Below are 24749 nucleotides of genomic sequence, written 5' to 3'. Positions count from 1 at the left end.
GCATGCTTCATTGTTTGTCACCTCGTCCCACCCTGGTGATATGATGCTACAAGGGCGGACTCTTCCTCAGGGGGCTAACCTGAGGGAGTGCTTAGAAATTATTTTTTTCTCAGGATAAAATGCATGGGTCCAGTTCAATTTTTACAAAGGACATACATGGTTACTATGCACCTTACCTACCACTGAGTTATCATGCCAGCATATTTCTGCCCTTCTAATAGAGCCTAAAGATGGTCTTGGTCATTCATCAGCTATGTGCATCTCTACACTTATAAAATGATAGTGAAGGATACAACAAAATGCATTCCTGGTGGAAAATCAAAACACCCTCTCAAGTGCTTGGTCTCTAAATGGAGGTGCAGTAACATTCACAGCAGCTGCTTTGCTGTGGGTTTTATTCCATTGTTCAGGACTTACTGTTTTAAACGCAAGACAGGTAGTGGAGAGACAGTTAGTAGCTCCTCACTCTAAACACTAGAAAACCTAAATCGTTTCAAAAACAAAATAACATTTTAAAACTTAGAAAAGTATGTTCCCTCTCAGCAATTGTGAATATTACACATTGAGGTCCATATGTATCAAGCCTTTTTTGATGCGCAAAGGCCGAAATTCGCCGAATTTTGGCCTTTGCGAATCGCAAAAGGCTATTTTGCATGAATTGATATGTATGAAACAATCGCATCTTAAGGAATCGCAAATACTTGCGATTCCTTAATTTGCCATTGCTATGTATGAAGCAATTAACTGTTGCGAATTTAGCTTAAGAAATCGCAATTTACCACCAACTTCCAGTTGGTGGTAAATTGCGATTTCTGTTCAAAATACACTCATTTGCTTTTTTGAATGTGGCATGTGACGCACATACATGCACATAGGGCATGTATGTGCGCCATATGCACACACATGCTGATTTCAAGGGTGCAGCAGGGCGTCCTTGAGACACCCCTGCACCCTTGAAATCAATCTCATTTTGCGATTAGCAAATTGCGAATCGCAAAATGAAATGCATTTCACAATCATTCCTATGGGCCTCCTGGCCCGTAGGAATGAATAGGAAATTATTCCTTATTTGCGAATTCGCAACTTGCGAATTCGCAAATATGGAAGTTTAAGGAATCGCAAAAAATTGCGATTTTTATCATACATACCAGTTTGCGATTTCTAAATAGCGATTCCTTATAAATCGCTATTTGGAATTCGCAAAACGGAACTATGATACATATGGCCCTAAGAGAGCAGTTTGGATGCAAGGCGTATTTGCTGCTTGGTATCTCTGCTAACAAGTGTCTCAATTTGGATGGGGATGAATTTCTTCACAGTAGTAAAATAACAAAACACAGTAAAATGAAAAATCTAATTTACCAAGCTATCAAACATAGAATCCTCTTAATTACCTTAAGGAATTTAATGATCAAAAATTGGAGCTAGGAGCTAATTTAAAATCTACCAGGCAATATATTTTTTTAATATGGCCATTAGAATCCTTTTGGTCTGCACATTGGGAAATAAATTAGATTGTTTGTCTGGCTTGATATACTGTGAAGTACAATTCTGCCACCTGTCGTGCACATGTAAACAAGCAGTGTTCTCAAAGCGTGTTATTCTATGACAATACAAATCGAACCAATGGCACAGCCTGTTCTTAAAGTCAGTGGGAGGAATTTTCGCAGAAGTGCCACAAGTGAAAATAAAAAACAAAATCATTGACTTACCCTTTACACTGAAGCTTCATATATTTGATCCCTTCCTTTTCAATGTCATTTCGGTCATAAAACCTGGTTGTGTTTGTTAAGTCTATCAGCAGCCCCATTTTAACCTAAGAACAGAAAGAAACATATTACTAATAAACTGCATTCTATTCAAGCAAATAAATAAAATGTATGCAAATTCACAGCAGGACATTAACATACCTTGGTCTGGGCCAATAAGAAACTAGTACTGCTGACCTAGAATATAACGTTGTATTTGTCGTTTATTCTTTTTTATTTCACAATTAACTAACTAACCCCTATATAGGAGTCGGAAACAACAACTGAAGGAAGCAATCAGAACCACCGAGGATTAAAATTAAATCCAGGTTTTAAGCAGCCTCCAAACAGTGAGTAAGGCCTGCTCTTTTTGTATGTGCATTGGAAGCTACTAAATATTACTGCAGAAGAAAATGCTTTTTGTATGTGCATTGGAAGCCACTAAATATTACTGCAGAAGAAAATATAATCAACTGTTGTGGTAAACACGAACCGACTTTAGTGATCTCTTGCCTCTTTTCACAGACCTCTTTCTGTAAGTCAAACAATTTCTTGCATTGCAAGAAGATGTGAACAATAGGGCCTTCTCCATTCTCACAATGTTAACAATTCCTTCTTACAGGTTGCGCAGCCATTCTCCACCTCACCAGTCTCAAAGCACGTTTGAGCAAGTAGCGCAGAAATGAACAAGTTACTTACCTTCCGTAACAATATATCTGTAAGAAACATAGGTTAGTTATAGATTCCTTACCTTAGAATTGCCCACAGGCGTCAGACTGGACCTGGAAAGTTTTTCGTCCGCAATACCCCTGCACGTCTGAAGGTAGCATCGGTCGACTCTGCGTTCGTCGTTGGCTTCGTGGTCAACGGGATGACGTTGCGGTAGCTACATAGAAGCCGACCTTATGTGCTGACGTCAGTTCTGTACACGACTTGCCACGCCAGAAGCGTAGCGCCATTCAAGACACAAAACTAGGGCCCTGAAAGGATGTCCTTGACCCTAGAAGTCCATTTGCAGAACTGGGAGGATGGGTCGGGCGGTAAGTACTATAGAGTACTATGTTTCTTATATCGTTACTGAAGGTAAGTAACTTGTTCATCTGAAAGAAACAGTTATAGATTCCTTACCTTAGATTAAATACCCCAGCAATACCAAACTCGGAGGTGGGTCTGTGAACTAAGTTCACACCAGAAAGTCCTGGAAAACAGAACAACCAAAGAAGCCGTCTTTCCGGCCTTGGCTGTCCAGGCAGTAGTGTTTGGTGAACATGGGCAGCGATGCCCACATAGCTGCCTGACAGATGTCATTTAGGGGAACTCCTCGTCCCAAAGCAGTAGAAGCAGCCATCACCCTGGTGGAATGGGGCGCAGCCCCACTGGAGGCTCCTTCTTAGCCAAAGAATAGCAGGCTTTGATGCACAGAACAACCCCCTGGAGATGATCCGTTTGTGCACGGCCCAACCTTTCTTAGAGCCCACGAAACCAACAAAGAGCTGGTCGTCCACCTGGAATTGTTTGGTGCGATCCAAGTAGAAGGAAGGCCCTCGTTTTGGATCCAGACAGTGGAGCCTCTCTTCCTTTTTTGAAGGATGCGGAGGCAGAAAGAAGGTGGGCAAAGTTATGGTTTGGCCAATGTGGAAAGAAGTAATCTCCTTGGGAAGAAAGGAAGGTCTAGTTCCAAGGACGACCTTGTCCGGAAGGACAGCCAGAAAAGGAGGCTTGGAAGACAGAGCTTGTAGCTCACTCACCCTGCGTGCAGAGGTGATGGCCACCAGAAAGGCAGTTTTCAAGGTGAGAAGTCTGAGAGGACAGTTATGCAGTGGCTCAAAGGGAGCGCACATAAGATATGTCAAAACTAAGTTCAAGTCCCACTGGGGCATTACGATGCGAACAGGAGGAAAAAGATGAATAATACCCTTAAAGAAATCTTTTTACAACAGGGGACTTGAAAAGAGAAGGCCGACCAGGGAGCCAAAGGAAGGCTAAAATGGCTGTGAGGTAGCCCTTAAGAGTACCCAGAACAGAGCCCTGCTGAGCCAAAGAAAGGAGGAACAAGTGAACCTCAGAAAGAGGAGCAGAAAGGGTATCCACAGCCTTTGTTGTGCACCATGCCACAAATGTGTTCCATCTGCAGGCATATACTGTCTCAGTGGAGGGATGCCTGACAGCTAAGATTACATCACAGACTTCAGGAGGCAGGTCAAACGACGTCAACTGCCGCCGCTCAATCTCAACGCAAGAAGGTGGAGTCTGGACATGTTAGGTTGGAGGACAGTCCCCTGCTGCTGCGACAGAAGATTCTCCCGATGCGGCAGTCAGATCGGAGGATCGATGGCCATGTTGAGCAGCTCAGGATACCAGACTCTTCGTGCCCAATCAGGAGCCACAAGTATGACTTGCGCCCGGTCACACTTGATTTTCTTCAGCACTCTGGGCAGAAGTGGTATAAGCGGAAAGATGTATAGAAGATCGCAACTCTACTCGCGACGAAAAGCGTCACCTAGCGAGGGCCACCTTTGAGATTCCAACGTGCAGAATTGCTGAAATTGCGCATTCTCTTCGGTGGGGAATAGATCTAACCAAGGCTCTCCCCACTGCTGAAAGACGCCATTCGTGATCCATCCTGCACCTGCGGCTGAGTTCGTCCGCCCTGGTGGTCAGTGAATCTGCCAGCTGTTGAACCACCAGGGATATGACCTGATGTTCCAGCCATGTCCAGAGGCGCAGGGCCTCTTGACAAAGGGTCCGAGACCCCACCTGCCTTGTTTGTTGCCGTACCACATGGCGGTGCTGTTGTCCGTGAACACCTGCACTATGCTTACCCGGACAGAGGGAAGGAATGTTTTGAGTGTAAGATAGATCGCCCGAAGCTCCAGAAGGTTGATGTGTATTCCTGACTCCGCCGAAGACCAGAAGCCTCTGATCTCCGCCTGTCCCATGCAGCCGCCCCATCCCAGAAGGGATGCGTCTGTAACCACTGTGTGTTCTGGTTGGGGAAGGGAAAGTGATCTGCTGTTGACCCAATCCTGGGTCATTAGCCACCACTGCAGTTGTTGTGCAGTGCCCTCCAAGATCTGGACACAATCGGACAGATTTCCCTGATGCTGCACCCATTGGAACTTCATGTCCTACTGCAGAGCCCGCATATGCCACCTGGCATAATCGATCAGCAGGATACAGGAGGCCATGAGGCCATGAGGCCCAGCAGTCTCAGGGTCATCCTGACTGAAACCCGCAATAGGGGCTGAAAGATCGGAATCATAGCCCGAATATCCCGGACTCGCTGCTCGAGAGGATAAACTCAAAACTGTGTCATGTCCAGAACCGCTCCAATGAGGAGGAGCTTCTGAGAGAGGGTCAGGTGTGACTTCAGCACGCTGATGGGGTATCCAAGCGAATGCAGGAGGTCGGCCGTAGTCTGGAGGTGGGAGGCGACAGCCTGGGGTGAGTCCTTCAATAGCCAGTCGTCGAGATAGGGGAAGACTGGAAACCCTGATCTGGCCAGATGAGCTGCGACCACCGCCATCACTTTCGTGAACACCCGAGGGGCGCTGGTAAGGCCAAAGGGGAGCTCGGTAAACTGAAAGTGCTTGTGGCCCACGGTGAACCGCAGGTAACGCCGGTGGGCCGGCAGGACGGGGGATGTGAAAGTAAGCGTCCTGCAAGTCCAACACTCCAATCCAGTCTCCAGGGTCAAGGGAAGACAAGACCTGAGTGAGCGTCAACATTTTGAACTTCTCCTTCCGGAGGAAGCGGGTGACGTTCCGGAGCTCCAAAATAGGACACAGGCCTTTGTCCTTCTTGGGTACCAGAAAGTAGTGGGAATAGCAACCAGGGCCTACTTCTGGGGCAGGAACGAGCTCAATGGCACCTTTGGCCAAGAGTGCTGAAATTTCCTGTTGGAGAAGGGCCAGGTGATCCTCCGACATGCAATGGTACGAAGGTGGCATGGAGGGAGGGGTAGTCTTGAGGGAGAGGGAGTAGCCCCTTCGGACTACTTGAAAAACCCACCTGTCCGATGTGATGATGCGCCAGTGGGGGAGGTAATGGCGGATCCTGCCACCCAATGGAGATTGGTGGCCCTGCAAGGTCGGACTAGGAGGGTTTGGAGACTGCTGCAGAGCGGACTGTGTTGGACTGGCCCAGTCGCTGGCCCTCAGAACCACGACAGTGGTTCCCACGTGGCCGGCAGCTCTGTGAGCCTGAACAGCCTGCGGCTCAGGGCAGGAGATAGCAGGGCACCCCTTCCATAGCGGCAAAAGGCAGACTGCGCAGGGCAGGTGGTGGACAGGCCCAAGGACCTGGATGTAGCCCGAGAGTCCTTAAAGTGCTCTAGCGCGTGGTCTGCCTTGTCGCCAAAAAGGCGACAACCGTCAAAGGTAATGTCCCGAAGGGTGGATAGAACATCCTCTGCAAAAACAGTCTAACGCAACCAGGCATAGCGACGAAGGGCTACTGATGTGGCAATCGTCCTGCCAGGTGTGTTGGCGGTATCCAGCCCAAAGCAGATGGTAAACTTCGCTGAGTCTCTTCTCTCCACAACTGCACGGGAGAGTCTGGGGACTGAGGCAGCACCTGCGCCACTGTATCCCACACGGAGTGGGTGTGACCGCACCAACAGACATGAAGTGTTTACCGACCGCAGTCCCAAGCTGGCGGAAGAAAACATTTTCTTCCCAAGGTGGTCCAGCTTTTTGGATTCCCTATCCGGTGGCACGGTAGGGAAGGCGCCTTTAGTAGTGGAGGCCTGAACAACCAAGCTCTCAGGGGTGGGATGTTGGGAGAGAAAAATGGGGTCAGCCGGGGTCGGACAAGCGCGTTGGGCAATCATCCTGTCTACAGGAGCCCCTGTGTTAGGCCTGGACCACGTGCCCAAAAGGATGTCCTTGAGGGCTTCATTAAAACAGCAGCAGCAGCTCCAAAGAGCTCGCTGTCGGTTGGACCTCTGTCAGAAGGTTAGTCCTGACTGCCACTGTAGGTAGCTCGAGGTGGAGAGCCTCTGCCGCCCTACGCAACACCACTGCATATGAGGCTCCCTCCTCGTAGCCACGGTGGGAGGAGACAACATGGCAAGGACTGGTGAGGTATACAGACCACTGGCTTCCCCCAGTTCCTCTCGCCAGTCCTGTTTGTACACCAACTGGTAAGTTAAAGGGTCCCCAGAACCCTCTCAGTCCTCCTCACCCTCCACTGGCTGCCAATCTGGTTTCAAAGAGCCAGGGTAGACCAGAGGAACAAAAGTACCCGCCGACGTCGGATCCGGTGTTGGTTGATGCTGGTACGGTTCTGTGTCTACCTAGAGGTTGAGGCCGGGGTCCACGTCGGCTGGGGACACAGCCGGCACCAGTGGCGGCCGTGGTGCTGGTGGAATTGGCGCGAGGGGAGGCGTAACGAGGTTGACCAGCGCAGATCCAGGCCTGGATCTAAGGGGACCCTACGGGCCCCCAGCTGAATCCCCGGGGCCCGAAGGCATGCCGGCGGAGGCAGGCTGACGAAAGATGGCGTGCATCGCTTCAGAGAACTGACGAAGCTGGGCAGGAGGCGCTCCCAATCCTGGGATGGGGGAAACCCGGAGCCGACCCTATGGGCTTTGCACGCGGAGCAGCGGAAGGGGCACCACCCGCATCCCTCATCGCGTCGGCCGACAGACAGGGAGAAGTCGAAGAGCGACAATACTTCTTCGACTTCTTTTTGTGCATCGACTTACTTGACCTTGAGTGCGAAGACTTAGAGGAAGGGGGTGTTGGCTCCGCGATCGGTCCCTCGATCTCCCCTGCGACCGGGACCAATAAGACACAGAGCCGACTGCTAGGCCTCGAGTAACTTTCAGGACTGCTCCCACAAAGACTTCGGGGTCTGAGGTCGTGCTCCAGGCAGTAGAGGCACACGCGGTGCGGGTCCGTCACCGACATTAGTCAGGTACAGGAACCGCAAGCCATAAAGCTGGGCATCCCTAGTGCACCAGGAGTCGCATGGACTCGAAAAATAACGAAGTCAACAAAAGTCGAGAAGAAAGCTCAGTCAAAAAATGCCTAGGGGTACCGCTCTCTCCGGATCTGCGCTTGCTGACGTGGAAGAAGAAAGAACTGACATTAGGGCGTGAGGGCGGTGTTTATGTAGCTACCGCGACGTCATCCAGGAGACTGAATGTATGGACTCCTGAGGCGGATGCCGGGAGTATAGAGTTTGCTTTTAAATATTGTAGCACTGTTTAAAATCTTGATTTACGCTTTCTTAATTCTTTTTAAAAAAATTGAAATTACCAATGCATTACCCCTATAATCGCTCCTTGTGACCGCAGAGCGCCGCTTCTTCCTGCACAATTAATTGCACTTTAGGAAGCCGATTTTCGGGCTCACGGTCACCCACATCCACCCCCCTCGAGGCGCAGACTTCGGGCGCCATCTTGAAACAGGTAGTGGACAGCGCTCTAGTGGCTGGGCGATTTGGGCCCAGTCCCTATAAAATGAACGCCCCTTACCGAACGCGCAGCGGGCGGGCGCAGCGGGCGCACCAGAGGCAAGCCCGTCTGGGCCCGTCCGGGCCAGGCCGGGCTCAGGGCCGGACACTATGCCCATTTCCCCCAAACTTCGGAACAAATACTCACGAGATGAACTCCTGCATCTAAGAACTAAACCCCCCCCCCCCCGAGCCAGTATCATCTCACCAGGATGTCCCTCCCTCGAAAGGCAATCGCCAGATACCGAAGCACGTTAACCTGGCCCTGCTTAATTGCAGATCTATACCCAAGCAGTGTATAGAAATCAATCTGCTAATTCAAGATACCAGCATGGACATACTATTCCTCACGGAAACATGGCTGACCTCTAACTCCGAGGCAGACATTGTCAGTATGTTACCCCAGGGATTCCTAATACAGTTCCATAATAGAACCCAGGGAAAGGGAGGTGGGCTAGCCATAGTTTACAGGGACAAATTCCCCTGCAGGATACATGAGGGAGGAATTTTGGATTGTGAAAGCGTCTATTTTAACATACAAATTACGCCAAACAAATCCTTATCGGGTATTCTTATATACCGCCCCCCCGGAAGCCTAGGACAATTCGTAGGCTCACTGCTAGAAACTACAATTACCTCTTGTGCCGCGACACCCAATTTTATTCTATTAGGAGACCTGAATCTTTATTTCGATGATCTCTCCGATAAAATTGCAGGCGATCTTAAATCAGAGATGAATGCGTTTGGCCTCCTCCTTAAAAACTCTGAGGCTACACACGCTAAAGGACATCTTCTCGACCCGATCTTTTCTAACATCCCCAAAATAGAAATATCGCCCCCCTCCCATTACCTTGGTCGGACCACTTCTTCATCCCGTTCTCATGGCAAACCAAATTGGACATCCCTCAGGCGCAGGTACTTCGCATTCAGGAGAGAATATGGTCCAAACTCTCTTTTGAGAACTGGACCCGGGAATTAGAACACACTGCCCCCCTCGCTGATCCCGACCTTCTGAAAGCTGATGCGAATTTCACCAAGTGGCTGACTAACACCCTTGATTCGGTTGCACCCAAGAAAAATTTTAAGAAAAAAAGCAAAGTCTTTAAATCTCCATGGTACTCCCAAGAACTTAGAGACTTAAGAAAAATTTGCAAGAACCTGGAGCGTAGATGGAGAAAAGACTGGGCCCCCCTCAATAAAGAGAAATATAAAGCAGCCATGAGGACCTATAAATCAGCGCGGAAAACAGCCCAAGCTTCTTTCTTCGAAGAGAAAATTAGAACAGCCTCCAACTCGTCTCGAGAGACATACAAAATAGTAAAAGAGCTACTCAAAATACCCAACCCCCGTTGGTGCAGGACACCTCGGACACCAGATTCAACGAATTAGCAGCTTTCTTTGAGAGTAAAATTAAAAACATCCTACAATCCCTACCGCCAAAGTCAGATAGCTACGCCCCTGCGGATCCTACCGCCGCAAACACAGGCCCCACTCTGAACTCCTTTAACCAGATATCCATAGAAGGCTTTCTAACCGCTCTGACCGCCATGAAAAGTGGATCCCCTAATGATCCGGCTCCTATGTACATCTTCGGCATGTGGGACCTACCATCTCGCCTTTGGCCACAGATCTTATTAATGCCTCACTTGACCAAGGAGTGGTACCCCCTAGCTGGAAACAGGCAGTATTAAAAGCACTGCTGAAGAAACCTGGACTTGATCCCCATGACTTTGCTAACCTCCGACCAATTTCTCTCTTGCCAGGGCTTAGTAAGATCGCAGAGAAAACTGTAAACCAACAACTGTCGGCCTTCTTAAAAAACCAACAATCTGCTCCGCCCCTCTCAAACCGGGTTCCGCCCGGGTCAGGGGACTGAGACCGCCCTTTTAACAGTGGTCGAGGAAGCAAGGTGCATCTTGGATTCGGAAGGATAGGCTTTGCTGATCCTCCTGGATCTAAGTGCTGCATTCGATACTGTAGATCATAAGATCCTGATCCAGCGCCTTCTCAACTTAAGGGTAAGAAGCACCGCACTGCGATTGCTCACATCCTTTCTGAAGGATAGAACCTTCCAGGTGTGTGAAGGGAATGCGCGCTCCAAGCCTTTCCCCCTCCAGTGTGGGGTACCTCAGGGCTCTTCATTGAGCCCTACCTTATTTAACATTTATATGGCCCCCCTGGAGGTTGTTGTCACCCCCTTGGGGATTAAAGTTGTCACATACGCTGACGACACCCAAATGGTCGTCTCACTCTCCATCGAAAAGGACAACTTTAAAAAGTTGCATAACTGCCTTTCAGGAATCTATAATTGGATGTGTGACTCGAGACTTAAATTAAATGGCACAAAAGCAGAGCTCATGCTGCTGGGCCAGCGAATGACATCCCTTCCCACCTCCATATGGCCCCTGTGTCTAGGGGATCTCCCGCAACCAAAGAAAGAACTTAAAAGCCTAGGGTTCTGGTTACAGCAAGACCTCTCCCTGAAAGCACAGGCTAAAAAGACGGCTGGCACCTATGTGGGCCTACTTCGCTCAGCCCGGAAGATTCTCCCCCCTACTTCCGACACAATCCCAAAAGCTGCTCATTCAGGGTCTTATCTTATCTAGATTAGACTACAGTAACGCCCTTTTTATGGCCGCGCCAGAATCCACCATTAATATCCTTCAGCGCATCCAGAATGCAGCAGCTAGGCAGCTGACAGGCATCTCCCGGAGAACATCGGCTAAACCAGCACTCAGAGCTCTTCATTGGTTGCCTCTCCGGGAAAGGATAAAATTTAAGGCCCTGTGTATCACCCACAGATCCCTTCAGGGCAAAGGGCCCCCTATGCTCGGGAAAATGCTCTATCCCTACAAAACTACCGGGTCCCTGCGCTCATCCCAAGGTAACCTGGCCACTGTTCACAGAGTTAGGAAGGCTCGCACTGAAGGGCGACGTTTTTCGGTCACCGCAGCATCCTCATGGAATTCTTTGCCAATTTGTCTTCGATCCGAACCAACCTACATGAAGTTTTGTAAACTCCTGAAGACACATCTCTTCCCACAAAAGCCATAAGTTCACCCGTCATCCCCCCTGAGCTTCCCCTCAGACTTCCACTGCATCCTCAGCGCTGGGACGCTCCCGGGCAGCCATGGGCTTTATAAATCTTTTTTCATTTCATTTCATTCATTCATTCATTCACCACGACGCCGACGACGAATGCGGAGTCGACCAACGCCATCTTCTGGCACACAGGGGTACTGCTGATGAAAAACTTTCCGGATCCAGTCTGACGCCTGGGGGTAATTCTAAAGTAAAGAGTCTATAACTAACTGTATCTTTCAGATTAAAGTGTTTATTAACGAAAAAGTTAACTTTTCCTTTGGGACGCACACATATGTGTACAAATATACATATATATATGTTCCCAAATATCAGTTCTTCATGGACAGAAATACCCCCGTTGTCGAATGTGGGGTCAGCTTTAGGGACATCGAAGGGGTTTAATTTCCTTAATGATTGTCACAAAAGAGGGGTTTGTGCGATCTGCATGGAGAAATAGAATAACATTTGGAACACTTCCAGAAAACGATTGAGGTACGGTTCCTTGTTTCTTGAAAGGTGGCAGGCCTGAAAGAAGGGATTCGAAGGTTGCTGGACAGAGAAGCCGCTCTGAGATTATTAATTTTCGTACTGCATGGCTTTGTGCATGATGAATACAGTTTTGAATATACTTCGGGCTTCTGCCATAGAAAGCACACAGCTTGTGGGGGGATGAGCAGATGAGCCATTGTTCTCCACTAAGTTTAATGACTCATCAGCCATTTGGATGGCGGCTAGTTCTGTTGTGTCCGTGGTATACTCCACCCCTACGTTCGGTCTGTAGATCATCAAACAGGTCACAGGTCACAATGAATTAAGTTCCGACTCTACGCAACTTCCTAGGAACTTAATTTAAAATGGGAGGTTTGATAAAGGACATCAATTATTTACTTTTATAAGGGGGTGGTCTGCCCGAAATTAAGGCATGTGGTTACTTTGTACTGCATTAGTGAGGCTTTTCCACACTTATCTAGTAAAGGGTAACAGATCAGCTAATGCATTTGAGGAAGGTGGTAGGCATTGGATAATTGATGTGAGATGGTGGTCAAATACTCATTATAGCCTCAGAGCATTCCCTTTCAGCAACTTTTCTAAAGTGAAGACATTCTCACTTACTCTAAAGCTCAGGCAGCCCCACGTTGATGTTTCTACTACTCCAGTATTGGGTACAAGTTATCTTAGAAACGTATCACGATTGAACGCTAGTGTGCAATAGTTTCCCATAGTTAGTACTTCCCTGTCCCTTTTATTCATACTGTGAACCACACAGCATTCCACAGTGGTCTTTCCTATACTGCGGGCCGTTGGGCATTTTTCCTCAAAAGGCAGCATGTGTTAACAATAGATTTCTCACACAGTACAATCTCTATACCTATAGACACTGAGCTCAAACTCCAGCTCTTAGCACAATATGGATTCCGTTTCCTTTATTAAACCCATTCCAAAAGTGGGAAATCATTGGTCTGTTTCACGCGAAAAACAACCAGTGTACTCCTTTGTGTATTTAAGCAACCTCTGTTCAAGGCCCCAGAACATTTCATGATACCAAGTGATAATGTCAACTCATTCCGTTAATTAGCCACATACAAATGTTACCTAGCTGGAACAGTCCGTTTGAAGCTTGTAGCCTTTTTGTTGATTTACACCCTGTGCACTCTTCCGCCGTCTACCATGGTTTCCGGAATTCTTCAACTTAGTTTTACTTCAAAGTTTTATTTCTGGTTTCAGCCGTTTTATTTCTGGTTTCAACGGTGTATCCAATGACATGTGACCCTGTTCTCTGAAACTCACAATACACAGTGACACAAACTCCAACCTCAGAATAAACTTATCTTCCAATGTGTTTGGAGTGCCAACACTGTGCACCCAGGGCAGCAGAATCCACTGACAGAGACCAACAAGCTGCAGACTGGAAGTCAACAGCTGGGAACCTAAGTTGTTGATGGACAGTTGACTCTTAAGCGTGACTTTTAGGTTGAACCCAGCAGCAGCGCACATGTGCTGCTCGCTCTGCGAGGCATGCAGTCATCGAGTATGCAGTGGAAGCCTCGCCTTCGTCCGCCCATATTTTTGATTGGCTGGTGTCATTGTCCTTTGTAAATGCTGGCTTCCGATTGATAATGAGGCTTGTTTGTCCCTTCTTGTTGCAACCCTGTCGCCATTTGTTACCTCCCATGAGGACTGCTGGATCTTTTACTTGTGGCGTTACACGGTTGCCTACATAAGTCGGTAAGCACTATTTTTTATTTATTTGCACCGCAGACACTTTCACTTTAGCGCCTGTGCTTGTTTATTCAATTAATTTGCTGCGCGGGCCGATAGGGAGTGTTTCTAATCACTAATCTAACACGCATTTGCAATGCAATAGGTCTACGCAAGTTTGAGCTATTGACATTGCAAATAACGATGCCTTTTATTTTTATTTTTTAAAACATAAATAAAAGGCATTGTCATGTAACAATGCCAATAGCTTAAACTCGTGTTAATGCGAGACCTATTGCATTGCAAATGGTTATTTCAGTGGCAATGCTACAACCCAAATAGTTAAGTCCCATGAAAATGACCTTAAACCACAGAGGGGGAAAGAGGGTGGCTAGAGAGGGGGGGGGGGATACAACACTAACATTTTGTTAGTCCTGAAACAGGTAAAAGCTGTGAAAACGCTTTTAACCACATCGCTGCGGCGGCTATTCCGCCGCAGCGCTAAGTGGGCGGGGTGGCCGCGCGGCGGCCGCATGCTGGTGACAGAACCGCTCCGTCACCAGCCGCGGTTGGGCTGTGCTTGTGACGGAGCGGTTCCGTCATGGCTCCGCCCGCTCAATAGAACGCGCCGCGCAGGCGCAAAATCAGCGCCGCGCAGGCGCGGCGGCAGTGCCATGGCGGAACCGCTCCGTCATCAGCACAGCCCAACCGTAGCTGATGACGGAGCGGTTCCGTCATCAGCGTCGAACTGGTTAAAAAGTCTTAAATCGGTGTTTACCAAAGGCGCACACTGAAGATCAGTGTTCAGCATGTAAACTATGTGGATGCTAAAAGACTGTACATGGGACACAGCCTGCACCTAGACTAGTTAAGAGTAGACTGTGTACCAGCCTCAGAACCGAGTGCGTTTTTTAAGTGCAGCTTACAAAGGAGGATTGACTTTGGTTTAAAGGTTTAACTCGAAAAGGAGGCTTTCAAAGGCCTATCACAAACAGGTCCAGCGCCGATCTTGAAAAGGATCTCCTCAGAGTTTGATTTTGAAAGAAGGATTAAAGTCCTGCCCAAAAAGGAGCTAGACTATTTCTTCAACTACACAATACGTAGAGTAGAGGAAACTAGCTGTGTGAATGCTTAAGCTGGACTTTTACTATCAAAATGATATGGCCTACCTGCTTTAACGTATATGGTTATCTTTTATTGATCAAATGCTATTCCGTTTCGTGCCTGTTTGAAGACCACTAAAGCTTTATAGGTGTAGCATGCTTGCACGCATTGTAAAGGAGTCGCCATCTTGTTACCCAGTATTGTGCACACTGCACATTTCTGCCAAAAGATTCTAGTAAGCATAGTATTATGGGTTTAAACATACATGCCTAGTCTGTTATTCCCGTTGTTTATGGAATGCAGTGCATGCACAGAATGTTGGAACCTACATATATGTTGTGAGGGTTTTTGAGGTGGCACTGGAGCTAGGAGTTGAGTCGTAACACCTCTGGGAGCTTACAGATTTGTAAGGATGCTATCTAGATTGGCTTCTGCAGCGGCCTGCTTCCAGAGGATTATGAAGATGGTATTAGAATTCATGTCTAATGTCCTGTTCTTTCAGGATGACATCCTTATTTACATGAGCAGCAGATTGAAACATAATGGTACATTGAGGCAGATAGTGAAGACATTATCAGTGAAGACATTATCAGAGAGTAGGTTGGCAGTAGAGAAGGTGAAATGCAAATTGGGGGGTAACATCAGTGAAAGGTCATGTGATATCACGGGAGGGTATTCAATCTTGTTTGAATTTGCTGACAGCATAATAAAAGCTCCCATGCCTGTTGACAAAGTGCAAGTGAGTACTTTCTTTTTTTTTTTTAAATATATTTTTATTGCAGAGTTATAAACCACAGGATACAATTAGTCAGCCAGTTCACTCGTGACATCCCCCCGTTCAGTAGTAAAACACAGATCGTACACAGCCATTCAGCCCGCATCCCGGAGGCCGGGCGGCATAATACTCCACTCAAGAGAAAACATCACGGTGCGTGTCCCATAGGGACCATGGTTGATATGTCGTTTTACGTATCTGCTTTTACCCCCCCACCCTCAACATTGCTCCCGTCAGCCATCCCAGTGGTAATCAGTGGTACCGCCCCTGTCGGGACCCGCCCCAGGTGCTGTATGTCTATCCAGCCTGGCCGCTCCCCCCAGCCATTCCTCACTCCACGCAGTACCCCACCAACCTATTAATTCCAAGGTGCCCTAGCGGGCCACCATCCATGTGGCTTCCGACCCACCCCAAACTCCCATTAACCAACCCCCCCCCCCCCCCCCCCCCCCCCCCTGGCAACTGCTAAGGTGTATGCCTCGTCCCGACAAGTTGGATGGATCCATTACAGTGCGGGCTATGATACTGTTTGTGTTCGCCTCGCGGTGTCCGCCGGCCTAAGTCTCACCGTCCTCATCTTCCACCATAGAATCACGCAAGGCCTGCACCACTAACTCCCATGCACGTGCCGCATCCAATGCCTTCTCATTCCCCATCTTGACGGCCTGCTTCATCCGGAGCACACTCTCGCAGTCAGACCACCGCAGCAATTCATTCTTCCATCTACGCAGTGAGGGTCGTGCAAGTGAGTACTTTCTTAGGGTTTTCTCAGTTTTATTCTACGTTCATGAAGGGTGTTGTAAGTGTTGTTGAGTCTATTAGAATACTCTAGAGGAAAGGTGCCTATTTTGTTTGGTTAAATGAATGTGACACTGCTTTCAAGACAATTAAATCCGGGATTAGCAAAGTGGATAAATTGGGGCATTTTGATGTGAAAAGAAAAAGCATTTTAATTACAGATGGCAGTTTAAAGCGTTAGAGGCCATCTTAACTCAAGTAATGAATGGTGATGGGAAAGTGGTGGCGTTTGCTTCACATGCACTCAAGGAGGCAGAGGGACATTACTTTTGTATTGGAAGGGAGTTCTTGACTATAGTTTGAGCGGAATGCCATTTTAAGTTTTATCTGTGTGGTATTCCTTTTCTTGTGCACACGGATCATCGTCCTCCAGTGCAAATCTTTACATGCAAGCGCAGTGAGCCATTAACTCCTAGTCTGAAAAGATGGAGTGAAATGTTATTTTTAGTTGCCTTACTCTTCCTCTTCCAGGTCTTGTGAATACAACTGCAGATTTTCTTTTGTGTTTACCGGTGGAGGAGGGTGGCAGTGTGGCCATGTGTGACAAATGCTGGGTGAACTGGGTCAGAGAAGCAGCTATTACTAAGGAGGAATGGGAGAAGAGTGAAAGGGAAGTTATTTTGTTTTAGCTAATTAAAGAATATGTGGTGTGTAGTTGCCAAGACAACAAGATTTTGGATTCAGATTTGAAATCATATTGGTGTGTAAGGCATTCATTGGCCATCGGTAATGATGGACTCATGAGGGGGGAGGGGGGGGGGGGCTGGGGAGGTGTACCACCGATGAGTTTGAGATCCAAGGTGATCAGTTTGACACATGAAGGCCATCTTGGAAGAAACCTCACTAAGGTCAGGGTGAGGGAGAGGTATTGGTGGGCAACTATGGATCACCAAGTGGAAGGCATGGTTAAGGACTCTGTGATGTGTGCTACTACTGACAAAGCATGTGTCACAAATCAGGTTCCCTTGTCATTACTCGTAGTACCTGAAGAACCATGGATAAAATTGGGTTTAGGTTTCAGGGGTCTATTTGAATTGACACCACCAAAGAAAACAGTTTGGGACTTCCTAAGAAATTAATTTGCTTGTGAAGGTGTACTAAAGTATCTTGTGACTAACACTGCAGTGCAGTTTGTTTCTCGAAAAATGCAGAGTTTCTTAAAGGATTTTGGTATTGTTCATCATAGAACAGCTTTATATGCACCACAAGCCAATGGCCTTACAGAAAACACGGATAGGGTGATAAAGACGTGTGTGCAGAGGGCTGTGAACTTTAGGGCATCACTTAAATATGTGCTCAGAAAGACATGGTGGGTACATCATTCCACTACAAACTGTGTAACTCAGAAGTCACAGTTTGAATTATTGAAGGGAAGGGTGGCATATTCCAAAGTGAACCTAGGTTGGCTGCTTGCTTCCCAAGAGAGTTACTTGTGAAGACAAGGAGGTAACTGTGCACATGTACGAAAGATACCCACAGAAGTACAATGAGAGGTATGACATGAAATATTTGGTAAAATGCAGGAAGTAGAATGTGGGTGATTTGGTTAGGGAAAAGAAACCATTTTGGGAAAAGAAAGGTGTGACCCAATATATGGGCCCTTTTAGGATTGTATAAATCAAGAAGAACGATGTACTATCCACACTAGTAGTACCTAGAATATATCCAGGTTGGTGAAGTGTCATGATAAAAATCTGAAGCCTCACGGCATGCATGAAGAGGAAGAAGAAAAGGGTTTTACATCGCCAAGTGCGTTTTAGTGAGCAGGAGGGTGAGGATAGTATTTTGTAAAGTGAACTGTCTGACATACTGTACAAAGAGTGTGAAATGAAAGGCTTTTATGAGTCAGATTTTTTTAACACAACATTTAAATAGGTAATAAGTGAAGTGTAGAAACATTTAAAAATATTTTTCAGTAGTAATGAAAGCCCATGTTTTCTAATTTTGTGTGATAAAAAAATATTTTAATAGGATAAAAACGAATCAGAACACTTTACTTGGTAACATGCAAATAATGTTTGCTGAACCCAATTTTCACAGATCAGTAAAACTGCATGTTAGTGGGAAATGTTGGCAATTTAATAGGAAATGTATTGTCTGTAAATGACAGGTGTACCATCACATCATACTTTAGTATTAATAGGGCCACATGTACAAAACCTTTTTTTGAGCTAGCAAATGACCCATTTGTAGAATCTGGTTGTTTGCAACTACAAAAAAGGTTTCTAAAATGTATATAAGACAAATTTCGGTAACCTGTGATCCAATTGTAATTTGGGTTTGCAAATCAGAATTTGGAAGTGGGGCGTTTGGTGTCGTCCCTTTCTAATACAGATTCGCAGTGGTATATATGAATATTTTGCTACCAATTTAAAGTCGGAAAATTCTATTTTTTTTACCAACACCTCAGGGGTTTGGTAACCATTTACAAACAGGGAGGGGTCCCAATGGGGCCCCTTCCCCTCTGTGAATGTTGATACAAATATTTCTTAAGAGCAGGTAGTGATCCTACAGACCACTGCCTACTCTTAAAAAATTGAACTTAAACATTTCATTTTTTTCTTTTTAAACACATCCCTGTTTTCCTTTAACGAAAACGAGCTGCATTTAAAAAAAAAAAAATTAAAGATTGCTTTCTTAACAAGCATTTGCAATGCAATAGGTATCGCATTACTGATGGTTTGAGGTACTGGCATTGCAAATAATAATGCAACGCCAATAGCTCATACTTTCAGTAATGCGAGACCTAGTGCACTGCAAATGCTTACGTAGTGAGCCAGGAACTAGCATTGTATGTCTCAGTGAAGTACCGCAAGCTGCTCCTAGAGTTCCCTAGTGAGCAAGGCACCAGCACTGCATGTCTCGGTGCAGTACCACAAACTGCACCTAGAGGTCCCTAGTGAGCAAAGCACCAGCACTGCATGTCTAGATGCAGTACCGCAAGCTCCCCCTAGAGGTCCTTTGTGAGCAAGACACCAGCAGTGCACAGGGCTCGAAAACTCCACTTGCCTGCTCGCATTTGCGAGCCACACTTAATTAGGGCGAGCTATTTTTAGGTCCCACTCACCCTTTCTGGCGAGTAGGAAAATAAACAGACTTTTCACCTCGGACTCTGAAACCAGAGGAAATGTGACAAGAGAGCAAGATTTAAAGGCATCTTTATTGCTCACAAAGCATATGACCGATAAAAAATGCATTTAAATCTTGTTAACTTGTCACATTTGCTTGCTTTCACAGACCTCTTTTGGTCATATATGGTACTGTACATTGCAGAAGATATGTCAAATCCACCCTACCCATAATGCATTGCATGCAACATTCAAATAGCTATGCCATTGTATACAATAAGTAGCTTTGAAACGTGACAACTGAATAATTACATTAATTTAGGATTAGGTTGTACTTTGTTTGGAGCTGATGAGAGGAAATTTATAGACGGTCTCATATAAATGTGAGATGTTCTAGTGAGTGAAGTAAGCACTATCAGCCTAGCTTAGGACCAATTGAGTGTCCTGCCTGAAGCCTTTTAAGAAAATAATGCCGTGAGGCTGTAATTACAACCTAGGGAGTAACAACACATTTATCAGGGTGTGTCCTCATGGGAGGTTACAAGAAGAGATAAGGCGGTACTAAGGAGGGACTACTAAACCTATTGATCAATGAAAAACCACAATTTACAGAGGACAGGGACAGGAGCCAATTAAAAAGATGGTTGGAAAGTGGGCGGAGCTTTATGCCCTTATCCTGAATACAGCATATTTCGAAGAGACAGCACAAGCGCTGCGTAGGCGAGACCTAAACATGAATCACAGACATGGAGGTCTGCTGTCCCCAGCAGGCCATCATCCCTGTGATGGCTGTAATTCCTAATGGGTTGCAATCTGCAACCTACCTCACTAATATTCATATAATAGGTCTATTGCGACCCCACTAGGAATCGCTATTTCCAACTACTAGGTTTTTGGACATTAGGACTTGTGATTTCCTAATTGCAATTAGCAAAGAATGTCAATTAGGAAATCTCATCCCTAAATTCTCTACATATGGCCCCATATTAATTAAAAGAAAAAAATTTCAACAAACTGAGAAACACTCCTGCCTTTGCCCTGATGTCAATGCTATTAGTGAACTAAGAGGAAAGTAAGGAAGCATGTGTACTCTATATGTTGACTGGATATTTATTAAACATGGATCAAAAGTTTAGTCAATTTAATCAAACAAATGATTTTTTTTGCGGAGCAGAATGCTGAACTCACATATTTGAAGGTGCTCTCAAATGTGATAATGAAGAAAAAGATGTAAAATAAAATATTTGCCTTGGGTCACACAACTTGAGACCGGTTTACGAATCAAGTGCATTACAGTTTGATTGAGTAGATTATTTAAGTTAGTAGACCTGCAGGACTAGTAAACTTTTAATAATTTTTGAAGGCCTAATCAGCATCTCTCATATTTTTTAGGGTTAGAAATGATATTCCTTATGATAGTGGTTAAGCTTTTGTTATGCTCTATTTTTGTATCTGGAATGCAGCGCATGCACAGAATGTTGGAAGCTCCTTATGTATTTTGAGGACTCTGGGGGTAGCAGTTGGAATTGGGCCAGGCAGACCACACTGTTTGTGGGAGTTCACTTAAGAGAACACACTTTCTTGGAAGATCTCAACTAATGAGAGGTATATCTTAACACATCGCCTCTTTCTGAAGTTGGCACATCAAAGCAAAGATTTTTTAAAGTAATAGTCAGCTCTTGCTGACAACACTTGTATCTTTTTCGTCAAAGTCTTGTCGCGTTCTTGCAGTGAGAAGAGGCTGGAACCTGCTCATTAGTGCCTATCTGTAGGTTTCGAATTTAGCACGTTTTCGCTTCCAATCACTTCCATTAGGAAAAGGTGTATAAAGGTAGCACCAAATATTTGGATTTTAGCATTACATGTTCCAGCATAAAAGTGCGAAGCTCTGGTCTAATTAGTAGGCAATGTGAATGCTTGCTGGCTATTTTTGCATTAAACTGATGTTAGATTTCTATGCCCTGTTCCGAGTGTTTGTGTTTTCTTTTGATATATCTCCATTTGTTGTAGACTGTCCTAAAGTCCACTGCTTTAAGAACACTGTTAAATTTATTGTAATTGTGGCCAGCATAACCACGACAACATACAAAGGATAGCACACCTGGGTAAGAGAAAGTATAAGAAAAATATCACAAAAGTCTGTCTCAGTTTGGAAGCAGGGGAAGAGTTTAACTGGGCGAGTTGGGACTTCTTTGGGGGGTTAATGGGTAATCGACTTGGGGCAGACTAATGGGACGCAAGACTCCGAAGGCACCATGATCAAAAGGTACCTGACATACGCCACAAACCGTTACCAAGACATTGAAACAAAATAAGCAGCAGTATTCCAAACATAACAGTAGATCTTAGGGTATCGCACGGAATGTGAAAGTAAAACATGCATGCTACAAACATGCTACAAACGTGTTTTTACCTTTTAAAAATATATTTAATATTTTTTACTGTTTAATATCCCTTTTAATATCCTTTTTAATATCTAAAATTGTGTTCTTATAAGAACGACTCCTTTTGTACTAATCTTGGCATTTGTATTTGAAATGTAGATATAAAATGGAAAATATATATAATTCTTTGAACCTTAAATAGTAAAAATATATATTCCTCATCACATACCTCTCCATTCCAAACGAGATTCTCACTTCACTCACATTACCTCAGCCTGGACAATACGTATTGGTCAAAGTTAGATTCTAGTTGTCCAGAATGTACTAGAAGACCCTGCATGGAAAGGAGCTTCTAAACTTACAGTCATTTTCGATAATAATGAAAATCTTCATGAAATATTAATTCCACCCTATAATATTTGAGCGATTTCTTGAAGAGGCATAGTTAGGATACAAACTAATAAAACGCACTCCATCTAATTAAAAAAGAAATGCTATGCTTTTAACGCAAATTCGGTTTATACTTTATTTGAAAAAGGTTGCCATCAGAATTGAAAAATGTATAGAGATGAAGCGTCGAATACCACAAATCTTTAAAAAGCAGAATTGTTTGCGGTAGGGTGGTCTTCTGCATACAAATACAGTTCTTTCTAGAAACATCCAGGTCAGTGAAATTGATTTCAGCAAGACCACAACAAAGAGGAATTCTTATCAATTTTACAAAGATGCTATTTCCCCCAAATCGTGTCCCTCCTGCAGTGTTTACAACTCTTTCGGGTACTTGTGGGACAATATGGCTATTTTAACAATCATGTTGCTTTTAATGCATTTAGTAAGACGAGCACGGACAATATAATAAAGGAGATTGGCAATCAACATAGATGATTTATTTGAGGTCAGCGACACGTGGGTTGGTTGCCTTACCTATGGAGGTGTTTTACTTTTTGGAGAGTCTGCAGTAATTGTTTGCACAAGAGTAAAATAGGTACAGCACAACGTCGGCAGGCTTGAAACTGTATGTTGAGCCACTTTATTTCAAATGTAAATCACTGGTCACTACATTCACAGTGATTTAGAAACTATCATAGTGACCTGGATGAAGTGTACGCAGATTTGGGGTGTGTATCCCATGTTATGCAACCAGCAGCATGACCGTCCTGCTAACATTTCAGAGGTCATAAGGTATTTGGGTGCAGGTAGCCATATGGACGCTCTGATTAGGTGCTTTGCCCTATTGGGATCTCGTTTCCGGGCCTTCCAACCGACATTCAGTTGATACCAAATCAGTTTGCGAGGAATGAACTACTTTACGGCAGCCATCACTTTGATCTGATGATCTTTCATTTAAATCCAGACGAGCCAACTCAGACTTCTTCCTTCCGAGGCCGGTAAATTGAGTAACATTAAATTAAGTAGTAGTAGCTCCTGCAGTTTTACACTGTTTAATTCACAAATGTTTTACATGAAACACTGCAAAGACACGCTATTACTGTTATGATTATTGCAAGTGCTACAGAAGTGGGTACTTTCAAGGAACCGCTTGAGAAGAAGTGAGAGACTTTTGAGATTCTGCGAAGACAGTCTTAAACTTGATCGACACAAGGGGCGTTCGCAAATTCCACTTGTGAGCTAGGTTTAGTAATGCCGGTCTGTAATGTGCTTTCAGCTTTGGCAGAATCAAATGAGTTATTTATTTTTAAATTCAAAGACTATGAATGTAACCAGGCAGCGAATCTTCACTTTGTCTAATATCGAGCTCAGGCGGCTACTGGAAACTAGGACTAGAGTTTTGGGTTTTATTTAAGCCACCAGGGGGAGCGCTTGCTTTGCGTTGATAACACAGTTTGTTTTGTTTCTTCTTGAAGGAGAAGTCAGTTTAGGATTGTTGTGGGAGAAGGAGATGCAATCATTATAAACGCGAGCAGCACAGTTAAATACGCAGGTTTTAAATAGAGCTTAGCAGTGGTATTTAGCCTCTTCCCAAGGCGGCCCAATGTTTGTACATAACGAGAAGTAGAGCACAAACTAGAATAATTCAGTTGCACATGTTCACACAATTCGGTCAGATGAGAAAACCGAAACTACGAAGTTAAACTGTTTCCTCAGCCGAGACCTACGCCATTATACCACGTCTTATCCACAGTTGTCACAAGTCACACGGGGTAGCTCTTCACATTTTCTTAGCGCATCTGTGGGTTTTGGAAATGGACAGTGCAGTTGAGCGTGCCCATCGCCTCTGTGATGTTGGGCCTCAAGTCCACATGATGCAAATGATGGACACAGACACCATGAGAGTTAGGGTGATAACTAGCTACTAGCACGTGCACCCGGGCCCTTTCATTGGCGGGGCCATGTCACTCGTGACACCCGTGATGGATGGGTGTAGTGTGTCCAACCCTCAGGGGAGTGGCTGGAAGAACAGCTTCCTGCGGGGCACTAGAATGTGTCCCGCAGGACACTACATTCCTCCCCAACTTTATTGAGGAACAAACAAAACGTTAGTCCAACCTGTGGGAACAACGTTAGTCCAACCTGTGGGGACAAAACAAACAGTTAACTGAATACCACAGGGTCCATCAGTCTTCCGAGTCAGCTGGCAGGACGACGTCAGACAGGAGCTGGTGACTTTGCTCGTAGCAGGACTTTCTCGGCAGGCACCCGTAGTTTAACCTGAGGGGTTCAGGACACGGCCGCTGGCTTGAAGATGCCCGCTGCATAACGTCAGTTCACTGATGACATCTCTTGCGTGGCTCTCATCTCGCGGACATCTGTGATGGTCCGTGGTGAGTTCGAACAGTTCTTTATAGTGGGTCGCGTCATGAATATGGATGGAGCCCCAGGTGAGAGTTCTTGGAGGCGTTGTCTGATCATATGTCTCTGTGGAACCTTTTGGCTATAGCCGATGACCTGTCGGTAGGGCAAAGTCGCTCTTCCCTCTCCCGCCTGGGGAGGCCCGTTGTCGGTGTTGCTGCGTGACTGCAGGAGGGCTGCGCTGTTGGCTGCTTGTGTGCCGACTGGAGGCAGCTGCAGGGTCACAGAGGAGCCGTTACTTAGTTGCACGCACAACCCTCTAGGGCGGATGAGTCTTGGCTGAGGCTTGCTCTCGCTGCCGCGGTTCAGGTGTAGGCCA

At 45.7% G+C, this 24749-nt stretch overlaps 1 protein-coding gene across 1 annotated transcript in view; it reads right to left on the bottom strand.

Annotated features, from left to right (window-relative positions):
* RNGTT (RNA guanylyltransferase and 5'-phosphatase) overlaps nucleotides 1-24749 on the bottom strand; it is a 1829700-nt gene that overhangs the window by 1699391 nt on the left and 105560 nt on the right. Inside the window, exon 3 of the mRNA XM_086926663.1 lies at nucleotides 1713-1816. Within this exon, the coding sequence (XP_086782789.1) occupies nucleotides 1713-1816 (104 nt within the window). The remainder of the gene's footprint in view (nucleotides 1-1712; nucleotides 1817-24749) is intronic.

Source organism: Lissotriton vulgaris, chromosome 6 (genome assembly GCF_964263255.1).
Source record: "Lissotriton vulgaris chromosome 6, aLisVul1.2, whole genome shotgun sequence".
In the NCBI taxonomy this organism is placed as follows: domain Eukaryota; kingdom Metazoa; phylum Chordata; class Amphibia; order Caudata; family Salamandridae; genus Lissotriton; species Lissotriton vulgaris.
Note: the sequence above shows the minus strand (reverse complement) of the source record. Positions and strands in the feature narration are given on the sequence as shown.